The sequence below is a fragment of the Hemibagrus wyckioides genome, linkage group LG08, assembly GCF_019097595.1.
Source record: "Hemibagrus wyckioides isolate EC202008001 linkage group LG08, SWU_Hwy_1.0, whole genome shotgun sequence".
Classification (NCBI taxonomy): domain Eukaryota; kingdom Metazoa; phylum Chordata; class Actinopteri; order Siluriformes; family Bagridae; genus Hemibagrus; species Hemibagrus wyckioides.
In genome coordinates this window covers 17,745,131-17,768,836 of record NC_080717.1, presented here as the reverse complement: position 1 = coordinate 17,768,836, position 23,706 = coordinate 17,745,131, and the positions used below count along the sequence as shown (strand labels likewise).

The 23,706-nt window shown below is 38.5% G+C and overlaps 1 protein-coding gene across 1 annotated transcript in view; it reads left to right on the top strand.

The window, feature by feature from the left end:
• snx25 (sorting nexin 25) overlaps positions 1-23,706 on the top strand; it is a 41,067-nt gene that overhangs the window by 16,356 nt on the left and 1,005 nt on the right. The window contains exons 5-18 of the mRNA XM_058397434.1: positions 2,978-3,164; positions 6,418-6,488; positions 8,615-8,805; positions 12,640-12,771; positions 13,996-14,271; positions 15,392-15,556; positions 16,161-16,292; positions 18,247-18,387; positions 18,630-18,743; positions 19,777-19,938; positions 20,559-20,676; positions 20,824-20,890; positions 22,164-22,345; positions 23,134-23,234. Coding sequence (XP_058253417.1) covers positions 2,978-3,164; positions 6,418-6,488; positions 8,615-8,805; positions 12,640-12,771; positions 13,996-14,271; positions 15,392-15,556; positions 16,161-16,292; positions 18,247-18,387; positions 18,630-18,743; positions 19,777-19,938; positions 20,559-20,676; positions 20,824-20,890; positions 22,164-22,345; positions 23,134-23,234 — 2,039 coding nt within the window. The remainder of the gene's footprint in view (positions 1-2,977; positions 3,165-6,417; positions 6,489-8,614; positions 8,806-12,639; positions 12,772-13,995; positions 14,272-15,391; positions 15,557-16,160; positions 16,293-18,246; positions 18,388-18,629; positions 18,744-19,776; positions 19,939-20,558; positions 20,677-20,823; positions 20,891-22,163; positions 22,346-23,133; positions 23,235-23,706) is intronic.

The window sequence follows — 23,706 nt, the reverse complement described above, 5'->3', positions numbered from 1 at the left end:
CTAATTTGACAACGACTTTTTTTTTTTTTTTTCCCCCTCTGTAATCTCTGTTACTAAGCAACAACATCTGTCAGTGGCCATTGCTGGCACTGCAACTCTGTACTTTTAGATTTGTTTATTGTTTGTGCATCATCATGAGAGTATTAGTGACTTTACTCATCGAAAGCTGTTCCCCTTTGTCCTGGCATCTGTCTATCTAAAGCAGGTTGCCTCATCTGTCACAGATAAGAATGTGCTACTTTAAAACCTGTTGATTTGATTTTCAAACTTGCTTTCTGCCTGAGTGCAGACATCCCAACCAATTTCATTTGATCTGTCCGTAATTTTATTTGAGGGATGTAGTGCTCTTTCAGAGAGCCATAATGGACTCTGGAACTGCTCCATGAGCTGATCCAAAGTCTGGCCATAGTTTTATTCTGTTTGTACCCCTGACTTCGTCTTGAATCATACACCTAATCAAATCGCAGACTTAATCTGTCTGCAGATTGCCATGAAACCACTATTTCACTATCTTTAAAAGAGACCATGCCTGTATTCCTCTGTTGTCCCTAAAGAGAAACAATTAACGGTTATGTTTAGGAAACTGTAAATAGAGATCTTTTATTCCTTAATTTGATTAATCCATGAATACCCTGAGTGGCAGAGCTGTGTTTGTTATAAATTTCTTAAAATTAAAGTTTCACCACTGCACATATTTTTCATTCATTCCATTGTGATACCTTTTTATAGCCTACACACACACAAATATATTAATTACTTGTTAGAAGTCATTCAGTGATTGTACTGATACCAGAATAAGCCTTACTTAGTATTAAGCAATAAGAGGAGTCGTATAACATTTTATTTAGCTCTGTTTTATGGTGGTTGCTGCAAGTAATGAGTTTGAGTAATGCTCCTCGTGCTGAGTTTTATGTTTTGATGTTTAAACAATATCTTTAATAGAGAGCTCTAGAACGGCTGACCTGAGTGCACGGAGCGGTATGAGTGGGCATGGTCATGAAAAATGAGTGCAAGGTGCTATGTATTGCTCCTTGACTAATGAGCAAGCTGAAGTGTAGACCCTGGTGAGTGAGGGCCAAGTCAAGTGTGTGTGTCTCAGTGCTCGCCGAACTGAAGTGCTGTAGCATCTGACAGTTTCTCTGCATGCTCACTTCACTGCTTCATATCCAGGAATATCCTCGTGCACACACGATTCCTGGCAACTTGCAGTCTTTTTAAATGACCATGCTCACTGATGCAGCTCTGCTAAGGCTGAAAATTATTAAGCCTTATAAACATGTCCGGTTTCTAGCACAGTTTGTAGTTTGTTTCTGCTATTCGTCATTTGTCATTAGTGAGACCATGTAAACTGGTAAGTAATGTAGTTCCACATGGTATCAGAGCTTCTTATATTATTAAAGGTAAATGAATGAATGAGCACTGTATCAGACCAATACCGGATACCATTATGGGCATCAGTGCATCCCTACAAATTTCTCATTCTATTCTGAACTTAGCTTACTCCTTCTTCTTTTTATCACGTCTACAATTCCTTTCTGCTATTATTAGATCTTGCAGCCAGACTTTAAATGTTCCAGGCATATTGTTTCTGTCTCCATATGAGCAGTAAAGGGCACTTGTCAGGGCATGGACAGGCCTTTATTTGCTCTCTGCTTGGCAGCCTGGCACTAATTTGCAGAGTGGAGCTTCAGCCATCCAGCACTATGTCCTCCTATTAAAGTCAAGGCCTTGGGCCGTCTGTTGAACATTAATGTTAATTCTTTTTTGTTTCTTTTGCCCCTTCTACAATTTAGGACAACAGCCCTGGCCAGCTTTTTTTTTTTTTTTTTTTTAACATTTTCAGATTATTGCATTTATATAGAAAAGAGTGGTAGAGTCTAATTGGAGTATTTATAGGGTAGAGGAGATGTCAGTGTTAATCTCTTTACACTTGAATTAGAGTTGCTTGGTGATTCTTGATGAAATAGAAATTCTGTTCGGAAAAGAAAAGTTATTATAATCTTATCTTAACATACAATGGCGATAGCACTGCATTGTGAATGACTGAATCTGTGCTGCAACATTTCAGATCTATATATTTTAAAACCTCAATTATATTAGAGCGCTAAGATCACATTGTCTTCTTCACATTTAAAGGAAACCAGCAGTGCACACAACTGGTTAAATAATTAACCCTTTGCTTACAGTATGTTTCAGTTCTGCTGAAGTTAAGCCATGAATAAATGGCAGAAGTGAAATAAGAAGCCTGACTCAAGGCTTCAAGTGAGACAATGCACACTGCCCTGACACATTTGCCCCATTCATTCATTTCACACAGCTTGGTTTAATCTTAGTGGGACTTTAGTATTCAGTACATAATGTTAAAATTTGTTTAGAACTATTGTTGCTTCTGATAATTGGGTGTTTCTGCCATTTTTTAATTCTTAAAATCTGTAAAGGCCTCTTGTTTCAGGGCCATGTGTAAAATTAATAGGTTCCCCGGGACAGATACTGCAGATTTGACACAATTATTGAATCATCTTAAACTGATAAATGGATTTTAATTATTTTTTAAAGCTGCCCCTAAGCAAAGTACGAAAATGAATGCAAAGGTTTGCATGGCTCTGTATTTTTGGGTGGAAAAATTATTTTAAAATTCTGACTCTGTCTTTTATAGCTTATTTCATTTTATTATCTTTTGTCTCTTTGTAAAAATCTCACAGCATGCCCTGAATATTGCCAAATTTTTTTTAAGTCTGCAGTTAGCTCTGGTGTCTGTTAATTTATTTATTTCAACTGTTAGTCTTTTTGAAATTAAGGTATTCCGATGTTTGCACTAGCTTCATGTTCTAGCAGGAATAATAGTGAAAACTGTCTACATGTGATCCAGTATGTATGTATGATTTGGTTTTTGTTGTGTTTGTAAGAGTAAAACACTCTTTGGAATATAAATGTATCTAGACGGCATTTTTACACTCCCCCTCCCTTTCTCTGTCAGTGTTGAAGCCATTGGTGGAGGTGCTAAGCGATCCAGACTACATTAACCAGATGCTGTTGGCTCAGCTAGAACATCGGGAGCAAGTGAACGAGCACCATAAGAAAGCGTACACGTATGCGCCATCCTACGAAGATTTCATCAAACTCATCAGTAGTAGCTCTGACATTGACTTCCTCAAACAGCTCAGGTGACCTGTTCTGTTCAATGTTAAGACACATGCACATAAGCCTTGCCTTGCACCGTTCATTCTTTTGTGCTACTTGGAAGCATCGTTATACTCCGAACCCAAGTTGACATGCAGTACAAGATACATTTCTGGCATTGTTGTAGATGCCCTTATCTAGACTGACTTACAATTTATCTCATTTTATACAACTGAGCAATGGAGGGTTAAGGGCCTTGCTCAGGGGCCCAGCAGCGCAGCGTGGTGGACCTGGGATTCAAACTTACAACCTTCCGATCAGAAGTCCAACAATCTTAACCACTAAGCTACCCATCATACTGTTCTGAAGTACTGCATATGCACTGCAGGGTTTATTTTAATAATTTAATTTATTTTTTTTCCTGTGTCATACTGAAATATAGTTGTGCTATTTGAAAGGCTGAAGTGCCGGAACGCAAATGAGTTTGTCGCTGTGAGTCATAAATGGCATTTGAACACTCAGCAGAAAGTTTCCGAATTATTGATCTGCACCAGTGATAGATAGACTTGGCATTTTTCATGGAAGTGAAACGTGCAATCACATCGTAAAAAGACAACAATTCAGATTTTACATTTTTGTTATTATTATTGTTATTATTATTATTAATAATAATAAATTAGAAATAAATATTATATTTAATATTTTATAATTTATTATAAATATTATATTTTGTAGTTTATTGCAAAGGTAATGAGCTTTTCACCTAATGGACCAGTTTCCATGACATTTTAACTATTCACTTTTTTCATTTTCATTTTAAATCGCTGTGAATCTTTTGTGATGAATTGAATCAAGCTCAGTGTGTGGAAAAGCCACTTTTAAAGATTTTCTAAGAAGGATCTTGTACAATAGTATGAAGCAGGCTTTCTGTTACAGCCTGATAATTAATTCTCTGATGTCTTTGCCTGAAAGGCGAACTTTGTGCTGTGATGGAAAAAAAAAAAAAAAAGCAGAGTAGTTCTAATGTGGTGATTTATTAAGATATAAAGGCAGAACTGTGATTATCCTCCCCTAGCCAGCTTATTGATTCACACCAGAGGCTGCTATGGTGGGCATTAATGAGCTGGTTATTAGGCGACACAGGTAAACATTAGCCTTATGAAAACCTATGTGAAAAAGGTGTGATGGTGGTTAGATATTTAGAGAGAGATTAGAGATGATAGAAAAGATTAAGCCTTACCATATGGCTTAGTGAGTTACCATAGTCACTTGATGGTAAAATTCACTTATCTCACGGTTAAATATATAACCGAATGTATTATACAATAAAAAAATCGTAACTGCTAAATTATTTGCTTACGTTGAACAAACCATAGTGACACAGTAGTCTGACTGCACTTTTCCTTGGTAGGACATCCAGGATCGATGTCCATATGTTCTTGTTACAGCAACTATTAGTTCTCATCAGTACTCGTGTCCAACTCTTCCAACAACTGACCAAACCACTCTGATTTCAGTCATGAAAGCTATTGTGTAGCTCTCTGCATTGTAGTTCATAAAAATTAAACAAAATCCAAGATTCACTGAAATGTGTAGAGGTGCATCCTTTCTCTCATTCTTCAGTCTTCAGCAGTTTCAATACAAAGTAGTATGAGTGATTTCTTTAGGGTTAAACAGTAAATTGCAATAAATATAGGTATTTTTTTAAAATAATTTTCCGAAGTAATCAGATGTGCATCTTAACATCAGCATAAGCTGCTAGAAGTTATCCCTTTTCTTTTCCGTCCCCAAAGAAACCGCAAACCCTTTGCTCCCATGTGAATCTGTAATGCCTGACAGCTGCCTTTAAACAGCTTTATAAGCCGTTGCCATAGAAACTGGAGTGTTAGTTTACAGTAACCCCCTTCGAACCCGCATACTGTAAAATCCTGTCTTTATGCCCTTAAAATTTCTTCTTTAGACGATATTTGTGGAAGTTTTTGCACCCTCAACCCTATTTTTTATTTTTTTTGTTAATCATTGGTTCGAGCATTGAGCATCAGGAAGAAATTGTCCGTGGCAATTCTGCTACAGTAGATGTCTCATTTAAAGTACTTCAGTAGGACATTCACTGAGCTTATTTCATTCAGCACATCTTCTCTCCCTCTTGCTTTCCCTGTCTAGAGCGAATTAAGCGATATCACATGATTGAGAGTGTAATATTGCTTCTATACAACAGTTAAGCAAAAACATTAATATTGAGTAACTGACATTTTGGATAATGTTTTGGTTATATTTTTGCTTCCCTAGCAGTAACAGATCCTCGTGTAGCTACACACACTGTATGATCAACATTATAAAGTATTGTTTATGATGCCTGCTGATGTCACTAAAACTACTGAACTAGCTATTGGGATTTTATGTGGCGAACACAGATGAGTGGAGTGATAGAAACAGTGAAATGTCCCAGTGCAGTTATACTAAATATAAGCACTTTTGGAATGCTGCAAAACGAAACAAATTAGTGGACCAGAAGCAACTGTTGTATAAATCATCTACACCGATCAGGCGTAACATTGTGACCACTGACAAGTGAAGTGAATAAGACCGATTATCTCCTTATCTTGGCACCTGTTAGTGGGTGGGATATATTAGACAGCAAGTGAACATTTTGTCCTCAAAGTTGATGTGTTAGAAGCAGGAAAAATGGGCAAGAAGTAAGGATTTGAGTGAGTTTGACAAGGGCCTAATTGGGCCAAAACTGCAGCTCTTGTGGGGTGTTCCCGGTCTGCAGTGGTCAGTATCTATCAAAAGTGGTCCAAGGAAGGAACAGTGGTGAACTGGCGACAGGGTCATGGGTGGCCAAGGCTCACTGATGCATGTGGGGAGAGAAGGCTGGCCCGTGTGATCCGATCCAACAGACGAGCTACTGTTGCTCCAAATTGCTGAAGAAGTTAATGCTGGTTCTGATAGAAAGGTGTCAGAATACACAGTGCATGGCAAGTCAGGGCCATTTTGGCAGCAAAAGGGGGACCGACACAATATTAGGCAGGTGGTCATAATGTTATGCCTGGTCAGTGTATATGGAATAAGTCAACAGTATTGTTCAGTACAAGATCCGTACTAATTCCTTAAAGGAATACTCAACAAATCATAAGATGAATTTAAGACAGTAATAACCCATTCCGTTAATTGATTTGGAGGTTTTGATTTCTCTTTACAGCTGATTGGTTAGTTAAGGCTGCTTAGTACAGCAGTGTTTAAAATAATACATTGTTGTTTGGTAGCACTAACTTGCATTTCTTTGAACCCTACCAGGTATCAGATAGTTGTGGAGATTATTCAGGCCACCACTATCAGCAGCATTCCCCAGCTCAAGAAGCAGAAAGGTATGTTTATGAAAGATAATGTAGATTGTTATTGTTTTAAAGACAAGAGTGAGAATGTTCTCAAAATGTTAACTGTAAACCTCTGTGTGCTGTGTGAGTGACTTTTATCTCAGATGACACATTGACTAATATGGATGATGCTGATATTTAAACTGACGGCTTTTTTTCCTATCGTAAACTCTTAGTTATTTGGTAAGTTGTTTAACATGTAAAACATTAAATAGTAATTATATTCTAATGTGTATATGTAAATTATCGCATATTAAAATAATGCTTTTAGACAATCAGCGTTCAGTCTCGGTGAAATTGGAATGAATTTAAAAGTTACGAAACTTTTCAGGGTAATGGACTTGAAAATGCAAGACTATGTACTGTAAATTTCTGGTTGAGGTACATGCAAACACATTTCCATTTGACAATGCCTCTGTAAAGTGTCCAATATAATAGATAATTTGGGTTTATAATAGATCATGGGTTTTCTTTGGGTGCCACATGTATTGCATACCCTTTAAGTTTACTGTTCTTTTCAGTCCTCCAAAACTCATAGTAATTGTATCAGTTCCACTCCAGGTCCGTTGCTTCCAAAAGGAGATTTTACGTATATTAAAAGAGCTCAAATTTATTTCAACTCTTGATTGTTTTTATTTTTTGTGATAATTGAGATATTTAGGCCATGTCTGATGAACGTGACCTTAACACAAGTAAACATGATGCCTGCGTAGCACCAGTCGCTATAGCGAAGGCTTTACACGTCATTCAGGCAATGTCAGTAATTGTAGCTGGTTCATTAAATGTAATCAGATAGAGATGACATTTAATGCATGCTCTTCCAATTATTCTGTAGACCAGAAAAAAGGAGTAACTGCTCTACAGCTAAATGTCATGCTCTGACAGGCTTACTTTTGTGTTTTGACGAGTAGCTTGGTTATATATATATATAACTTGGCTATTTGAGGTTTTTCTTTTTCTTTCTTTTTTTTTTTTTTTGCTATTTTGGATGTATTTAACCTTTATGGAATACTGAATAAGAAAGATATAGATAGTGAAATCCTAAAGGTTGTGAAAATGAGTTTTAATGATACAATATTTATATGAAATATCTAGCTCTATATATTGTATTTGTGCCGCCAGATTGAGATTCGATATAGCTTATAATGTGTAATATAACTTGGTTTTTAAAATGTAAGCAGTCTTTCATAACACAAAGACTCATTAGGAAGCTCACCAAATACAGAGAGCACTGTGTCAATAATCCAAAAAGAGTTCATCACTGTGAAATGATTCTACATTACTCATCTTTTTGTAAAAATTCTATTCCTCATAATGAAATAAATGAGCAATGTAATGAATGAGCAAGCCTGAATTGTACCAAGGTTTTTTGGTTCCTCACATGAACTTGTCTCTTTTTTTTTTTTTTTTTTTTCCTGCTTTCCTGTCAGCTCCAGACATCAGTAATGGGCCAATCAATAACTGCTCATACAGGGCTGTCAGAGTGTTGCCCTTCTGTTGAAGAAGCATGCAGAGTGAAAATGAATTCCCCTTTCTCCTTTCTCCCCTCTCTTTTTTTTCTCCTCCTACTTTGCCTTTGTCTCCAATGCCCAGCAGAGCATGCTGACATGATGTCTGTACTCAGTGACTGCTCATTTTTCCAGTGCCAGTGCTTTCAGGATTATCACTGCTTTATAGCTGGCTTTTTGCAACTGCATTTCCGAAACAAAACGCAAGATGACGGACCATATATTGCTTTTCTGATCACAGTACTCATACGCATCGAGTGTTCATTACCACAATATTTGAAAATTATTTGGAATTTTATTAATGACTCAGTGAGTCACTCCCAGCCCATCACTGGTCCTTAATGTGGGTGGGTGTCTTAATGTGGTTAGGATTTTATTATAAAAATTTGTTTCACCATTTTGAAGGCTTTTCATATGTTCTAGGAAGACTAAGAGCCTTTCCTAATGTGAGAAATGTACTACAGTGTCAGCTACTGCCTTTTATATGGCCTACAATTATGTTTTCCCCTTTCATCTTCTTCCAGATATCCTGCCAGGATTCTTGTTTTCCCCCACTTTTGTGTCTGCTTCTTTCATTATTTGGTTTCTCTCTCCCAACTCTTCCTACAGACAGTAAAGGGAAGGAGACGGCTGCCATGAAAGCGGACTTGCTTCGAGCTAGGAATATGAAGCGCTATATTAACCAGCTCACGGTGGCTAAGAAGCAGTGTGAAAAGAGGATCCGGTTGCTGGGGGGTCCAAACTATGAGCAGCAGGAAGACGGGAACCAAGATGAAGGAGACGGGCCTCAGAGCCAGAAGGTGAGGAGAAGATAGTGGAAAAATATCTATCAGCACAGCTCATCACCATTCCAACAAATTCAATCCCAGGTCTAAACATGCTCATTTTACAATCTATGAAAGTAGGCAGAGTTTCTCTATAGGGTACTAATGTTGCCAAGTGGCACGATTAAGAAAAGAATATTGAAATGTAACTAGGCATATTTCTTTTTACTTTAAAATGTGCAGTGGCGCTGCTGTGTTTCCTCAGTAGGCTGTATAATGAATTAAACTTTTACTGTTATTGTGATGTCTGTTTCCACAATGCACACATTATGAAGAACTGAGATTAATGAGCAGTTTAGAAGTTGTGAATAATAACACCATTCAGTTATGTACACAAAGCATCAAAGCTGCTCTGTATTGTTCGTGCATGAGGATGTAGATGAGTTTATTATGACAGGACTGCAGAGATAAAACGCACACACACAAATGATATACATTGCCATTATTTTATCCCCTCTGTAGAGAGCGTAAGTAGTTAATATTAAGTGATTTAGGATTCTGCTCTATTGTGTTGCTGAGGTTAATTTTACAAAATTCCTTCTTGAAGAGGATTTATTTTGCACTTTGCACAGTATTCATTTACTTACTTTCATTAATAAAGAAATATTGGCATTGTTATTGTCTATTGTGGAATAGACTTGGAAAAACATTCATTTCCAGGGTCTGTTTCCAATCATCAGACATAAAACATGACCAACGGCTCTTTATATCACATTTCACCCAATACCCATATTAAATGCCGAGTTAGTTTTATCCACATTGCAAAGCTATTCCTCAGTGGGAATGGATGAATTTAGCAAACTTGTTTTAATAGCAGCATGAAACTGATAAATAACAAGACTTGACTTGTTATCTGGTAAGGTTTGCCTTCACAACAAAAGAGCAGTACAGTCACGGACACCCACCTTCAATTCTTGTTTTTTTGTTTTTTTTTTTTTATATCAGAGCCTAAATAATAAATGTGTTATCTTGACTAACGTCTATAAACAAATAAAAACAGATTTTATGTAGTCATTTCTATCCAAGCATGGCATTATGCATTGTGACCAAATCTTGGTCTCATCAAAACCAGAAACTGGTTTGTTCAGATGGAATTTAGCGAAACCAAATTGTCGTTTTCCTAACCACACAGCCATTATAATCATCAACCTAAACATTTAATGTGCTTACAGAGACCTGTAGGTCATATTATGTAGCTCTTGAGCTCTCTTGACATTAAAAAGTCTAGAATTTGTGGGATGTCCATGCCTGGGAAGTGTGGCAACAGTCTTAAAGGCTCTCTATTTGTAACCAGTCCTTCTCACTGTATAAGGGTGAGTTTTAAATTGTGTGGAGATGGCCTTATAACCCTATCCCGATCGATGGGCAGGAACTGTCGCCGCTTCTCTGTGGTCATGGCATATGTACTTTCTTTTCATGATAAATAAATACTCTTTTAATGATTGTGGAAGTATGGGAGGTGTAGCCTTTATTTATAGCCTTTATTTATTTGTCACATATACATTACAGCACAGTGAAATTCTTTCTTCGCATATCCCAGCCTTGGAGGTTGGGTTCAGAGCGCAGGGTCAGCCATGATACAGCGCCCCTGGAGCAGAGAGGGTTAAGGGTCTTGCTCAAGGGCCCAACAGTGGCTGGGGTTTGAACCTTGATCTTCCGGTCAACGACCCAGAGCCACCACCATCCCTAGGTGGAAGGTGTACTAGGAAGATTTACTTTCCCTCAATTTTTTCCCACTTGGTTTTGACTGGGTGTACTTCCTTTTTCTTATGACTTTAAGTGTAATAATTACCAGATTAGCATTAAAAAAAAAACAAAACAGACAAACACATTGTTTCTAAACAAAATTGAAATGACAATTTCAGGAGTGTTTTAAAAACCTATCTGCAGATCTAATGCTTCATAATGAATCACACACAGTGCTTTCAAGCTAATTGTGCTGAACAATTCCAAAATGATTCTGCTCTCATGTTTCATCTGTTTTGTTGAGATTATGCTTTTTTTCTGTTCCATTCAAAAATGAAAACAATGTTCACTCACAGAAAGGAATAGTGATGCAGGGCCTGATTTTTGCTGTCTTGAATTCTTTTTGCAAAAATAGCTTCAACCAATAAAACACACACCATGAATAATGCTGCTCTGTTTTTAGCCGCGGTTTCTCTCCACTACCCATCCCTTTGCTCCTTTGTTCTTTTCTCTATCTTGTCAAGATAGGAAGCATACTATAGCATAACCTTGTCCTTTACTTAGTGGTATTACATTGTGTTCTTATCAAAACCACATGGGGAATTCATTGTCAAGCCCACCCAGGTTTGTCTCCGAGGACCAAATTTTATAGCTGTCCATTCACATTGTACTTTAGGGACTGTTGGAGACTGACAATTTATTGTACTCTTTGAGGCTCACTAGATATGAAATCTTGTTCTCAGGTTCAACTAACAGTGTCTGTCCCATTATTTGAACTCACTGTAATTGTAGACGTACTAGAATCTGGGCTGGGTAATAATGAAATCTTTATTCAATGTACCAGCCATCAGAAAGGTCTATAAACTTTGTGAGTTACAAAATTCAGATATACAGCAGCCTTCTTGCATACTAATACCACTATAATCGAATTCAGAATCACTAACTGTCTAGACCCACACTATATTCAGTGTTGCTTATAGAGATGTCTGCTTCGATCATCATCAGGAATAGCACAGCAGGATCGGTACTGCACACTAAAGACTGCTTATTATCTGTTATCTGTTAAAGCCTGACTTTTTACTGTGTCATGCTGCATTTCATAGGTCCAAGATAAAACTATATTTCTACAATAGTTCTGTACAAACCACTTTCATATCTGACAGAATATACACTTTGTGTCCACTATATGTTGTAGTATTAGGATTTCTCTTCACTGGAACTAAGGGTGCCAAATCTGTTTCAGTTCCACTGTAGACAAAGCAAGGTCCTTGAGGACACGGTTTGTCAAGGTTGATGTGAAATAGCTCCAGTGGTCTGAGCCCTTACTTGAACTCCAATGAACACCTCTGGGATTAATTTGGAGCAAGGGCTTTTGTTTGACATCAGTGCCTGTCCTCACTAATGCTTGTGTGGCTGAAGAGGCATAATAGGATAGCATAAGCACACTCCAAAATCTTGTCGAAAGCCTAATTAGAAGATTGGAAGCAGTTATTTCAGCAAAGGGGGGTGCGTTGTTTTGGAATAGGCACATACGAGTGTGAAGATCAAGATCAAGGTGGTCCAGCAGCAGGACCCTGTGCCTATATTGCTGCGGCCTGGGTTCGATTCTCAGGCAGGGCGCAAATCCATCCACTGAAGAGTTAACTCTCAGTGCCGTTCCCAAGCTAGGATTAAATGGGAGGGTTGCGTCAGGAAGGGGGTCCAACATAAAACCTGTGCCAAATCTAAAGATGCAGACCAAATGATCAAGGAGCATCTGAAAGAACAACAACATATGAATGTGACGATCAGGTGTTCACATGCTTCTGGCTTACTCTGCCACATTAGATAGAAAGCTTGCCAAAAAGGTTCACATGGCATTTAGTTGAGAAGTTTATTAGTATGTTCTGCAAATTCCTGCTCATTGTTGTATTTGTGAAAGAAAAATGTCTTAAATTTCCAGCAGGTCTGAGTCTTTGTTCAGTGTTCCAAGGGCATGGTGGTAAAATTCAGATTAAAAGGAAAAAACCTTAAGTTTAGACTAGACCATTTTCTGTTTTAAATCTGAAAACAGATAAATATATGAACATATGCATGTACTGCATCTTTGTCTCTTACATACTGTTTTCTTCTTTTCTCACACAGATTCTTCAGTTTGAGGAGATCATGTCTAACGCTGTGTTCCGGGAGCATTTCCGTGTTTATATGGAGCGTGTGGATAAGAGAGCCCTCATCAGTTTTTGGGAGTTGGTGGAAATGCTCAAAAGTGCTAACAAGGTGAGAGAAAAGCTTGCAGTCTTCCTGAGTCTTTCGAAACTAGGAGAATATTTACTTTTAGTTTGAACTCAGGAGCTGATCAGCCTTTATTTCTGAATGCAGATCTTTTCTCTTGTGCTTTGTTAGTTAACGCTGTCATATGATGAGCACAAGTTGGCCTGGGTTCCATTGTTGAATGTGCTGGAGGCATTATTTTCTATTGAACAGAGTACTTCTATTTTGATTTTTTTTTTCCACTCTACTGAATTTCTGCTGAAGCATTGCTGAGAACATACAGATTTGGCCTCCAGGATTGCATTTAGTGCTTCTAACCACATTTTTGTAATTTGACTAATTTGACTTAGGCCTATACAAGTAAATAATGCAGGGTAATGTTGCTGAAAAGTGGCACCAGGGTATAAGTATTTCATACACTTGACATGTTTGGAGTAAAAATCATTGACCCTTAGGGCCTTATGGATCTCCATAGAAGGTCAGAGTAGAATTATTCTAATGCTGTTTATTGTACAATTATATTGTCAAAAGTTTTGGGATGTCTGCCTTTACAATGCACATAACTGTAATATGGAGTTGGCCTGCCCTTTGCAGCTATAGAAGCTTATGGGAAGGCTTTCCACAAGGTTTAGGCGTGTGTATATGGGAATTTTTGACCTTTCATCTAGACGCGTATTTGTGAGGTCAGGCACTGATGTTGGATGAGAAGGTCTGGCTCACAGTCTCCACTCTAATTCATCCCAGTGGTGTTCTATGAGGTTGAGGTCAGGACACTGAAGTTCCTCCACACAAAACTCGCTCATCAGTGTCTTTATGAACCTTGCTTTGTGCACTGGTGTGCAGTCATGTTGGAACAGGAAGGACTCATCCCCAAACTGTTCTTACAATGTTGGGAGCATGAAATTGTCCAAAATGTCTTGGTATGCTGAAGCACGAAGAGTTCCATTCACTGCAACTAAGGGGCCAATCCCAACCCCTGAAAAACAACACCTGAATTCAATGATTTGGAGGGGTGTCCCAAAACTTTTGGCAATGTAGTGTATTTATTTTCTGCAAAGTACTGTTTTAATTGCCTCATGTTGCCAGATTAGTTTTGAAATGGATTTTAGTCATTATCATTAGTCACCAATAAACATAGCCACTGGGCATGTAGCTCATTTAAATGATTCCTGAACCAGATTTCTACTTTTTTTTTTTTTTTTTTTTTAATTTTAATTCTTTGCCATACAGAGTGAGGTGCCACAGCTGGTAGGTGAAATCTACCAGAACTACTTTGTAGAGAGTCGGGAGATCCCAGTGGAGAAAGCTCTGTATAAGGAGATCCAGCAGACTCTGGTGGGGAACAAAGGCACAGATGTCTTTCACAAGATCCAGAGCGACGTCTATGAGACAATGAAGGAGCGATATTACCCATCATTCCTTGTGAGCGATTTGTATGAGCGTCTTATTAAGCGGGAGGAGCAAAGAAGCAGCTCCCAATCCAGCAGTGAGGAAAAAGATGATGGCGTGAGTACCTGCATCATAACACACAAGTAGCGACATTCAAGGAAAAGGGCATAATGACTTACAGTTTTAATATTAGCTAAACACAATGCTGCTTTCATGAACCTGAGCAATTTAGTCAGTCAACAGTCAACCTTTATTATATCCTATAATATGCCAAGAGGCAAAAATTCTAATGTCTGTGACAAGCATCACAGTAAAAAAATTAGATTTTCACCAGTTTTGCTTTCAGTAAATCACATGGACCAGTTTCTAGTCACTCAGCCACCCATGTTCCTATGCAACTCACGTTCAGCAGCACTTGGCTCGGATTAAATAAAATGGCAGAGTTATTTATAGCTACCTAGAAAATTATAACTAATTTATACATGCAGTTTTGGGTTTTTTCCCCACATAGAGAAAAAGAACAACATTATTCTGGAATAAAGCAAAGATTTTACCTTTAACTATAGTGATTATTTTGACTGAAAAAAAGGAACAGAAACTATTAATGTGTATACTCTGAGTATATTTATTATTTAGTTTTTTTAATGAACACATTTCTTTGTCAAATCATGTTTTATTGGACACAAGCCTCTATGATGCTAAGCAGATTTAGCCATTTGGGGTAATGCATTTTTCCTATTTTTGATTAAATGTTACTAGCCGGATTATTACACTATATAAGCACAGAAATACGGCGGTGGGAGCTGGTGAAATAGCTGATGGAGTACCGCAAAAGAGGGGTGTGTACTATTGTGGGCGTGTGTTAAACATGTGATCTAAAGGCTTATGGTTAGAGTGCCAAGAGTGTGAAATAGATGGATAGAAATAATGTTTAGATGCAGTATGCTTAATAAATTTGGACTGTGTACAGCCAAGAATGATGCATAGGTTGCTACAAATGACAAACATCAGTGATTGTCGCTTCCTAATATGAACTAGGCCTTAGATGAAGTGATGTTGCCTGCTGCATGATGAGGCTTAATAATGTTATGATCAATGCACTTTTTAAAAACAAAAAAACAAAATCATGGCTATATGCATGTTTGTCAGTTCTTGTCCTAGTCATATTCATGCATTTTGGAGCTGATTCAGTATTCTGCCCATGTATGTATGTATGTGTGTGTGTGTGTGCGCACAGTGTCAGACCATGGAGGGGGGAGAGGTGACACTAGACGAGGGCAGTAAAGGTATAAACGAGCAGGCCAGCTACGCTGCTAACAAACTCCAGCAACTCTACGAAAGACTGGAGTACAAACGCCAAGCACTGGGCTCTATACAGAATGCACCCAGACCTGACAAAAAGGTGAATATTGGACTTTTTTTTTTTATTATAAATTTTATTATTAATTTTATTTTAAATGATAAACAGATTTATCAAAGGGACAGAAGATCCATTGCACATGCAAATAACACAAACAGGCTCCTGATTGATTGTAGTTCTAAATTTAGCAAGCAGGATATAGATCCACATTGCTCTTTCTCTGGAAATGTATATCCTCTTGCCTCTGGCCCTTAACAACAAATGGCTTGGCCTCAATATATGACCTGATTTATTAATGATGCCTTCAGTTGTTGCATATGTGCCTGTTAACCCCAAGGTCAGTTTTAGCATTCATCTTCAGCAGAACCACTCTTGTTATACTCTTCTTTGCTGCCAGGAAGTGACATGTGCCCTTGTAGATTCACCCCTGGAAAAGGCAGACATGTGCTTTCTGTCCAAGTCCATTTCTGGAGCACAGACAATCAGGGATCTTTGTAAATTCAGTTCTGCTGCTTTTCTTTCTGTATTAATATCGAGCCATAGTAATTTATTTATAGCCATAAAACAAATAGACTCTTCATTTGCTGCTGTGATTGCATTTCCAGCTTCATTGTGTTTGAATACTGTATGCGTATTGTGTATGCAGATTGTGTCGCTCCTGAAAGAGGAGATTGGGGTGATGGAGAAGGAGCACAGTGACCTGCAGCTGCATATCTCACGCACAGACTGGTGGTGTGAGAATCTGGGCACATGGAGAGCTGTTATTAACACAGCTGAGGTCAGTCTGCTGGGTGCCCTATGTTGCTTTTGGAAAAACTGATTTTATTTTCTCCAAAATTAAACTGCTACAGTGGAAGGCACAAATAGATATGCATAAAAAAATAAAAATACACTCTTTCTTTAAATTTTTTTAAAAGAGTAAATACAAAAATATTACAATCATTTCAAACATTACTGTTTCCTTCAGTCTTCTGTAAAAGCTATAGAAGCACTAATAGAGCTTGTAAACCAACCATGAAGTGAAAGGTGCTAAAAGCAGCTTCTTAGAGGGTGTAAACATGCGCTTTATGAGTTTCAATCCAGTCCCCTGTAATGCATTGTGACTGTGCTTGACACACGATTTTAAAGATTATTGAGTTGAATTGAAAAATAGACAGAATGCATGTGACTGGTCCAAATGTTGGGGTGCAGGGACTAGAAATAACGAGTCACTATGCATTACTGTGCATGGCCGGGTAACTTTTACATGTAGTCAACAATTTGCCACAGAGTATGAAAGAGTCTAGTTATATATTAAGACATTCTGTACAAATATACAAATGGAGAAATCAACTGTAACATAGAAAATGTTGTAATTTGTCCTGTTTTATGGTCTGCAGACTCTTATCCAAACAGACTGACTGCTGTATTAGTCAGAAGCTGATTTAAGTGCAACTAGTTTATTCTAAGTTTGTTTCCTGATATGATTTATCTTGATTTAATTTAATCACAAAAACAACCTTTTAGCAGTGTTGAACAGACTTGTGTCATCTCAGAGTTTTCATAGCCACTTTTACGTCTGGCTTTTAATAGTCAAGCTGTTTCGTCTATTCCGAAATGTGCTATACAAAAAGAAAAAATGGAATTGAACTTAATTGGAGCGAAACATAACACCAAGACTGCAGAACAACTGAGCTTCACATCTGTTACACTGTTACCTTGTTTATAGCTTGCATTTTCTAGCTGTGATATGCAGCAGCAGAAATTGAATATAGAAGAAAGGAGTTGTGGTTAGGCTGCAGTGAGACAGCACCTGTCAGGTGGCTGAGTGGTTTTAAAAAAATAAACTCTGAGCTGCTGTATTTCTTTCTTTCTTTTTCTTTTTTTATAAGAACGCAAAGCGGGGGAGTTTTCATATGTACAGTACCCATGCTTTTTTAAGCAGAAGTCTTTTGCCACTAAAACACTTAGAGACCTCATCTGCAGCACATCACAGAAACACATACTGGTGGATGATGCCAGAAGAACTGCACTGCTGTAGTATTATAAAGTATATTCAAATGAATATGAACTGCACTGGATGTATAAACACCATTATAAACACCATTATGGCAAAAAAAAAAAACAACAATCCCTTAATCTGATTGTGATGGTGCACTGCTGTCTAACGTGCCAAAATGAACAGTGGATAAACAGTGAATTGGGTTGAGAACTGAAGCCATTCAGTGACTGTTGTGTCCTGTAGATGCGGGAATAGTCACTTTGGAAGTGTTTCAGCCAGAATAATGGATAAATATCCCTGTATATGTGTTTGTATGTATGCATGAGTGTGTGTGTGTGTGTGTGTGTGAGAGATGAGATGGCACACCGTTAATGCTTATTTGTTGTGGCCCTTCAACACATCTCATATTAACTTCCATATTAAATTTCAAGAGAGAATGTGTCATCATAGGGAATCAAGTCAGCATCCTTGAGGCATTTCTTATGTACTTTAATCTGCCACATCATGCTCGATGTATGTATTATTAGCATGGATGTTAGGAAGGGAATAATTTTTGGCGTATTTCTCTGTTTGTCTACAGATCTGATTAACAGTCTTTCAGTGTCAGACATTCAGTGTTCAAATGTTTAACAGGTGTGTGTGTGATTGTACCCAACGCAACCTGGTTCCCATTTATCACCCCTAGTGTGTCCTTTCAGAATTAATGACATATGATGATATGATAATGATATATGTATATTGTGTCTGCCAGGCTTGCGAGGAGAACGGCGAGCAAATGCCGTGTTATTCGGTAGCAGTGAGTCTGTTGGAAGGAGAGGACTCGGAAAACAGCAGCTGGTGCGTCACGAGAAAGCTGAGCGAGTTTCAGGCCCTACACAGGAAGCTGACCGAGGTACCTGTCCTCACCTGGGGACATCTGATTGCTTGACGCGTATTTCTTCCAAAGAGCATTTAATCCTCACTTCAGCGCAGACATCCGAGTCGACAGTGACTCTGTGCCATGTCCCTGACGGAGTTGCTATGGCAACGAGATGAGTCATTGAGCTGTTGCATGTTTTGAGATTGTGATACAAATTACGCATGACAAAATTCTAACACCACAGGCCCCCTGCATCTTTCTGTTTCTCTCACCAGTGCTTTCCCTCTTTGAAGAAGGTCCAGCTGCCCTCCCTCAGTAAACTGCCATTCAAGTCCATTGACCAAAAATTCCTTGAGAAATCCAAAAACCAACTGAACACATTTTTGCAGGTGAGCTTTAATGTTACTACGTGACACAGACTGCATTTGCCACGGTTATTCATCCTGCACTTCCATTTTCTGAAGCAATTTCAGCTCCCTAGGTAGCCTGTTTGTGCCTGTCAGCTGATAGGGGGGTTGAGACTTGTGCAGTCAGATTGAATGTGTTCTCATGACCCAGCAAAAGAGAGTACAAAGCTGCAGAAATGACTGTCTTCTATTACTATTTGGATACATGTTTATCAGATATTCAAGTCACATTAGCAACACCGTGTCTCCTCTGTCTTATAGTTTTAGACATATTGTTATTGATTCACTTTAAGTGCTTTCAATAACGTATTAAGGGCGAGTCACAGCTTTAGCCAGATGTTCTCAGTGTTGTGATTAATTAGCCTGCCAGTTGAATGCATAGTCAATAACTAGCTTATTATTCGCTGTGATGCTAAAAGCCGAAAACCTCTTGCGAGGTTGCTTATGCTTTAACATATGCTAGTCTGTTTGAAACATAGCATTCGAAACAAAGCTTTTTCCCCTTGGAGTAGTTTGTTTATGCAGGTGTGAACACAGCGATCACACTCTGGTGCAAATCAAATCGAAAGTGGTACGAGACGGTACGAGTGAGCGAGTCTCAGTCTAGTTCTAATCCAACTTGTGGTTTGATTGCAGTCAGAAAGTGATTTGACCCTACATTGAACCACCTGCTGGAAATGAACCAAACATGTCATTATTATATAAGCGGCTAAAGGACAGAGCTGTAGTGCTGCACTTCTGGCTGCGTTGATTGACAAGCAAAAGGAAAACAGTGTATGCTAGATACAGCACACAGAAATATAAATTCAAAACCTATATAAAGATTTTTCTTCTTTGCACACTTTTTGTTTTAGTTGTTTGCAGTTTGAATCCAAATAGCAGCTGTACCCAAAAAGATCACTTTAATTTAGACTTGGCAAACAGACTAAAACCTAATGATCATCAAAATCCACCTCCAAAGGTGAAGCAGATATGATATCTAAAGGATATACATATGATCGTGTGTCTTGTCTAGAAAATGCTGACAGATGAGCGGATGTGCCAGAGTGAAGCTCTGTACGCATTCCTCAGCCCTTCACCAGAGCACCTTAAGGTCATCGACGTCCAGAAAAAATCCACTTTCTCCCTTGCCTCATTTCTGGAGAGACTGCCAGGAGACCTTTTCTCCCATCAAGAGGTGACACACACACACACAATTTCTGAAGAGTATATGAAGTGACAGGAGTGGTAGAAAGCAGTTACAATAGAAATAGCTCCATGTCCCCATTTCAAGCTAAATGAAACACCAGAGACAATGTAGAGAAAGCCTTTAAACCAAAAACATGATGGTACATATCCCCAGCTCTCTCAAAAGGTTTTCATTCAATAATAAAACACTTCTATAAAAACATCTGTTTGCTTGTATTGACAATTAGTTCTCTGATTCATCTAATTAGCTAATTTACCAAATAAAGCTAAGGTTACCTTGCTGATTCCACAGTATTTCACAGTGAAGTAGTAGAACCTCTGAAACTTTGCCACCCTCACTCCTCTTCCTCTTCTTTTTCTTGACTATGAATATTCATGACTAGTGAGCAGTCTTGGTAAAAGCTGGAGATACACAGGAAGGCACTCAAATAACTAATAACAACAGTATTAGTCAACGAGTCATGATTTTCTATGTATCAGCCTCCCTTTCCCCTTGCCAGGAAAATACAATATAGAACCATTAAGCAATATAATTGTGTAATTCCATCTGGCTCCTCATTCTAATTCACCATCTCTAAATGAAATCTCTGCTTTCTCTTTCTCTCACAGGATGAGGCAGAGGATGACAGCGATCTCTCCGACTACGGCGATGAGGCGGACGGGAAGAAAGATGTCCTTGCCGAGCCCTTCTTCATGCTCATCGGAGAGGTGTTTGAACTCAGGGGCAGTAAGTGAAATCTCACATACCTGTCTAATCCACTGATATGTGATGTGTTTGATGTGTTTTTTGGTGTAAAATGTAGTTTGTTAGAAAGCTGCTTTAATTAATGTACAGTTTAATAAGAAAATTAATATTATGTCATTTTCTCTGCAGTGTTCAAGTGGGTTCGGAAGACACTAATTGCACTAGTTCAAGTCACTTTTGGAAGGACAATAAACAAGTAAGCAAGACTGCTCATTGTGTGTCTGGTATCTGACAGCGTCTGACAGCTAAACAAATCTCCAGGAAAGAGACCAAAATAAAGAGCTCGCCTGCTGTGTGCTGCTCAGACACTGCCCAAGAGAACCATGAATGACAGGATCCTAGTACTGACCTCATGCATGGTGTGGTCATGTCTAATAAGACAAACGCACACTGATGAAGCTGTGTACGGAGAATCTGCAGGCTGAGTGGAGGGTCGGGACAATCTTCCATTTCAGCCTCACGCTCTCAGTCCACTGTTTTCAATCTTCTGAAAGAGAGCCATTATCTGTTCATGTCAAGATTCCGTAGCCTAAACTGCACATTACGCTGCTTAGCTACCCCTCAGCATGTCATTTTATACTAATACTGAAACTTGTTTTAATATGGTTCATGTCTAAGAAGCTACTGCTAAACAGCAAAAATATAACTCCACTCCACATTACTCTGCCATGATCTATATGAAGAAATTGATGTATATGATATGATGCTTGCTGACTAGTTAACTGCTAGAAAACTGGCTTATATTTGTCACAAGTAGGTATTTCACAATGTCTTAACATTTTATTAAATACTTACTGGTCATTTTAATAAGAACACTTGATGCTCCTTCATAAAATTATCAGCCAGTCATGTGGTACAATGCATTGCATAATGTTGTGTAACTACAGTTCTAGGCCTTCAGTTTATTTACAGATCAAAAATCAGAATGAGGAAATGAAGTGATCTGAGTGATGCAGAATGTGGCATGGTTACCAGACAGACTGGCTCCAGTATTTTTAGAAATTGCTGATAACCTGCCATTTTCACACTTACAGTCTCAAGAGTTTACCTTAGAATGGTGTAGGAAAAAACCCAAACAGCATCCAGTGAACCGTAGCTCTGCAGGTAGAAATGCTGTGTTGATGAGGTTGAGAGAGGACAATGGTCAAAATGTCACATCTACAGTATGGTGACAATGGTTTGAGCTGACAGGAAGGCAGTAGTTAAAGAGCTGGCTTTTTTTTTTCCCTTCCGGATTTCCATTTTTTTCAGCCTTCCAGTTTCAGTGAGTCACTGTATCTTCTGTGCTCACTGTATATCTTCAGAGGCTGACATTGAAGAGGAAGTGGAACCCAGTGTGGTTTCCTGCTATTGTAGCTCACCCACCTTAAGGTTCCACATGTTCCATGCCGAGATGTTTTTCTGCTCAGTATAGTTGTGTAATACCCTCTGTCTGACTTCCTGTCTGGTTTCCCTTTGCTCGTCTATAGGCAGATCAGAGACACAGTAAACTGGATCTTCAGCGAGCAGATGATGGTTTACTACATTAATATTTTCCGAGACACGTTCTGGCCTAATGGGAAACTGGCACCCCATAACAAAGCTCGCTCAGATGCGGAACGCCGTGAGACCAAGGAGAGAGCGCAGCAGAAACTGCTGGACAACATCCCTGGTATGAGCACCTTTTCTCTTGAAACCCGCAGGCTCTCAACTTCTTTTTGCATTCATGTTCCGAAAGGAAATATCTATCACTGTGTTATCATCATGTGTAATCATTACCTGTGTTTTAATGACCCATTACCGTTTTAATGATATGCAATCCGGGGTCCAGTGTAAACGCTGTTTCACTGAGAAGAGGCGTGCTCTAATTACCCACAGATGTCCATTACACTAACCCAGACACACTTTATAGCACTTTGCTGTTTAACACCTAACAGAGCAACACCCAGATGAGATAAGGCTCATCTGATAAGATGAGCTCATAAGATAAGATCTGAATATTTTGAAAATAATTAATGGAAAGTGTGAATGAATTAAATTAATGTGCTGAACTGAAAAGGTACAGGAATCAGAAAGGAGTCAGGATACTGATGGTGATTACAATAGTAGTAGAATTATACGTTGTTTTGGGGAGGCGGAAAATACTTACTAGCTCATATGGTAGTATTCGATGTAAATTTCAGACACATACAGAGCATATGAAATCTGAGCCTCTTAGCACAGAGCTTAATAATGTTCAGCTTCAAAGCTCTTGCCACACTGTCCTCCGTTTCAGTGGAACCAGATGAGCACTTTGCAACTCGGACAAAACAGTATTTAAACAGTATCATTATTACTCTGGATTCAGAAATGGGAATCCAACATTCACACTCATTCTCATTATCTTAGCCAAGCAAAGCAGGAGTGAATGTGAGACAGTCTGGTTAACACTGTTTTTTTTTGTAAATCGGTGTCTATTAGATGCACTACAGAATCTTGTGGGCCAGCAGAACGCTCGTTACGGGATCATTAAGATCTTCAATGCACTTCAGGAATCCAGTGCCAACAAGCATCTTCTTTATGTAAGTCTACATCATTTGTATGCAGTCACTCCAGCTTAACCTGTTACTGCACAGTTTTATCCCCTCTGCACCTGCCACTATCATTCCTTCTCTTGTTTAGAGTGCTTTCACTTTACAGAAAGGCCATTATGGCACTATGTTTATTCATGGAGTCTACTAGAGTCTGGAATTTTCCATTGCTTCATTGGATTGAGGAATCAGCTATAAGCATTTTTCCCCTCACTTCATAAGAGGAGGGTCAGAAATTGTTTTTGAATGTATTGTAAACATTTTTTAAGAATGTCCCAAAAGATGCACTTTTTTTTCTTTTTTAATGTGTAAATGATTTGAAGAGGTGGAGAAATCTATTCCACAGTAAATAATACAATAATAAAAAAAAACACAAATACAAGAGTATTAGATTAGAAGAGTATTATAAACAAACAGGTATGAATAAAAGATGCTTGTTCAGAGAGGAAAGCTTAGAAAGGAA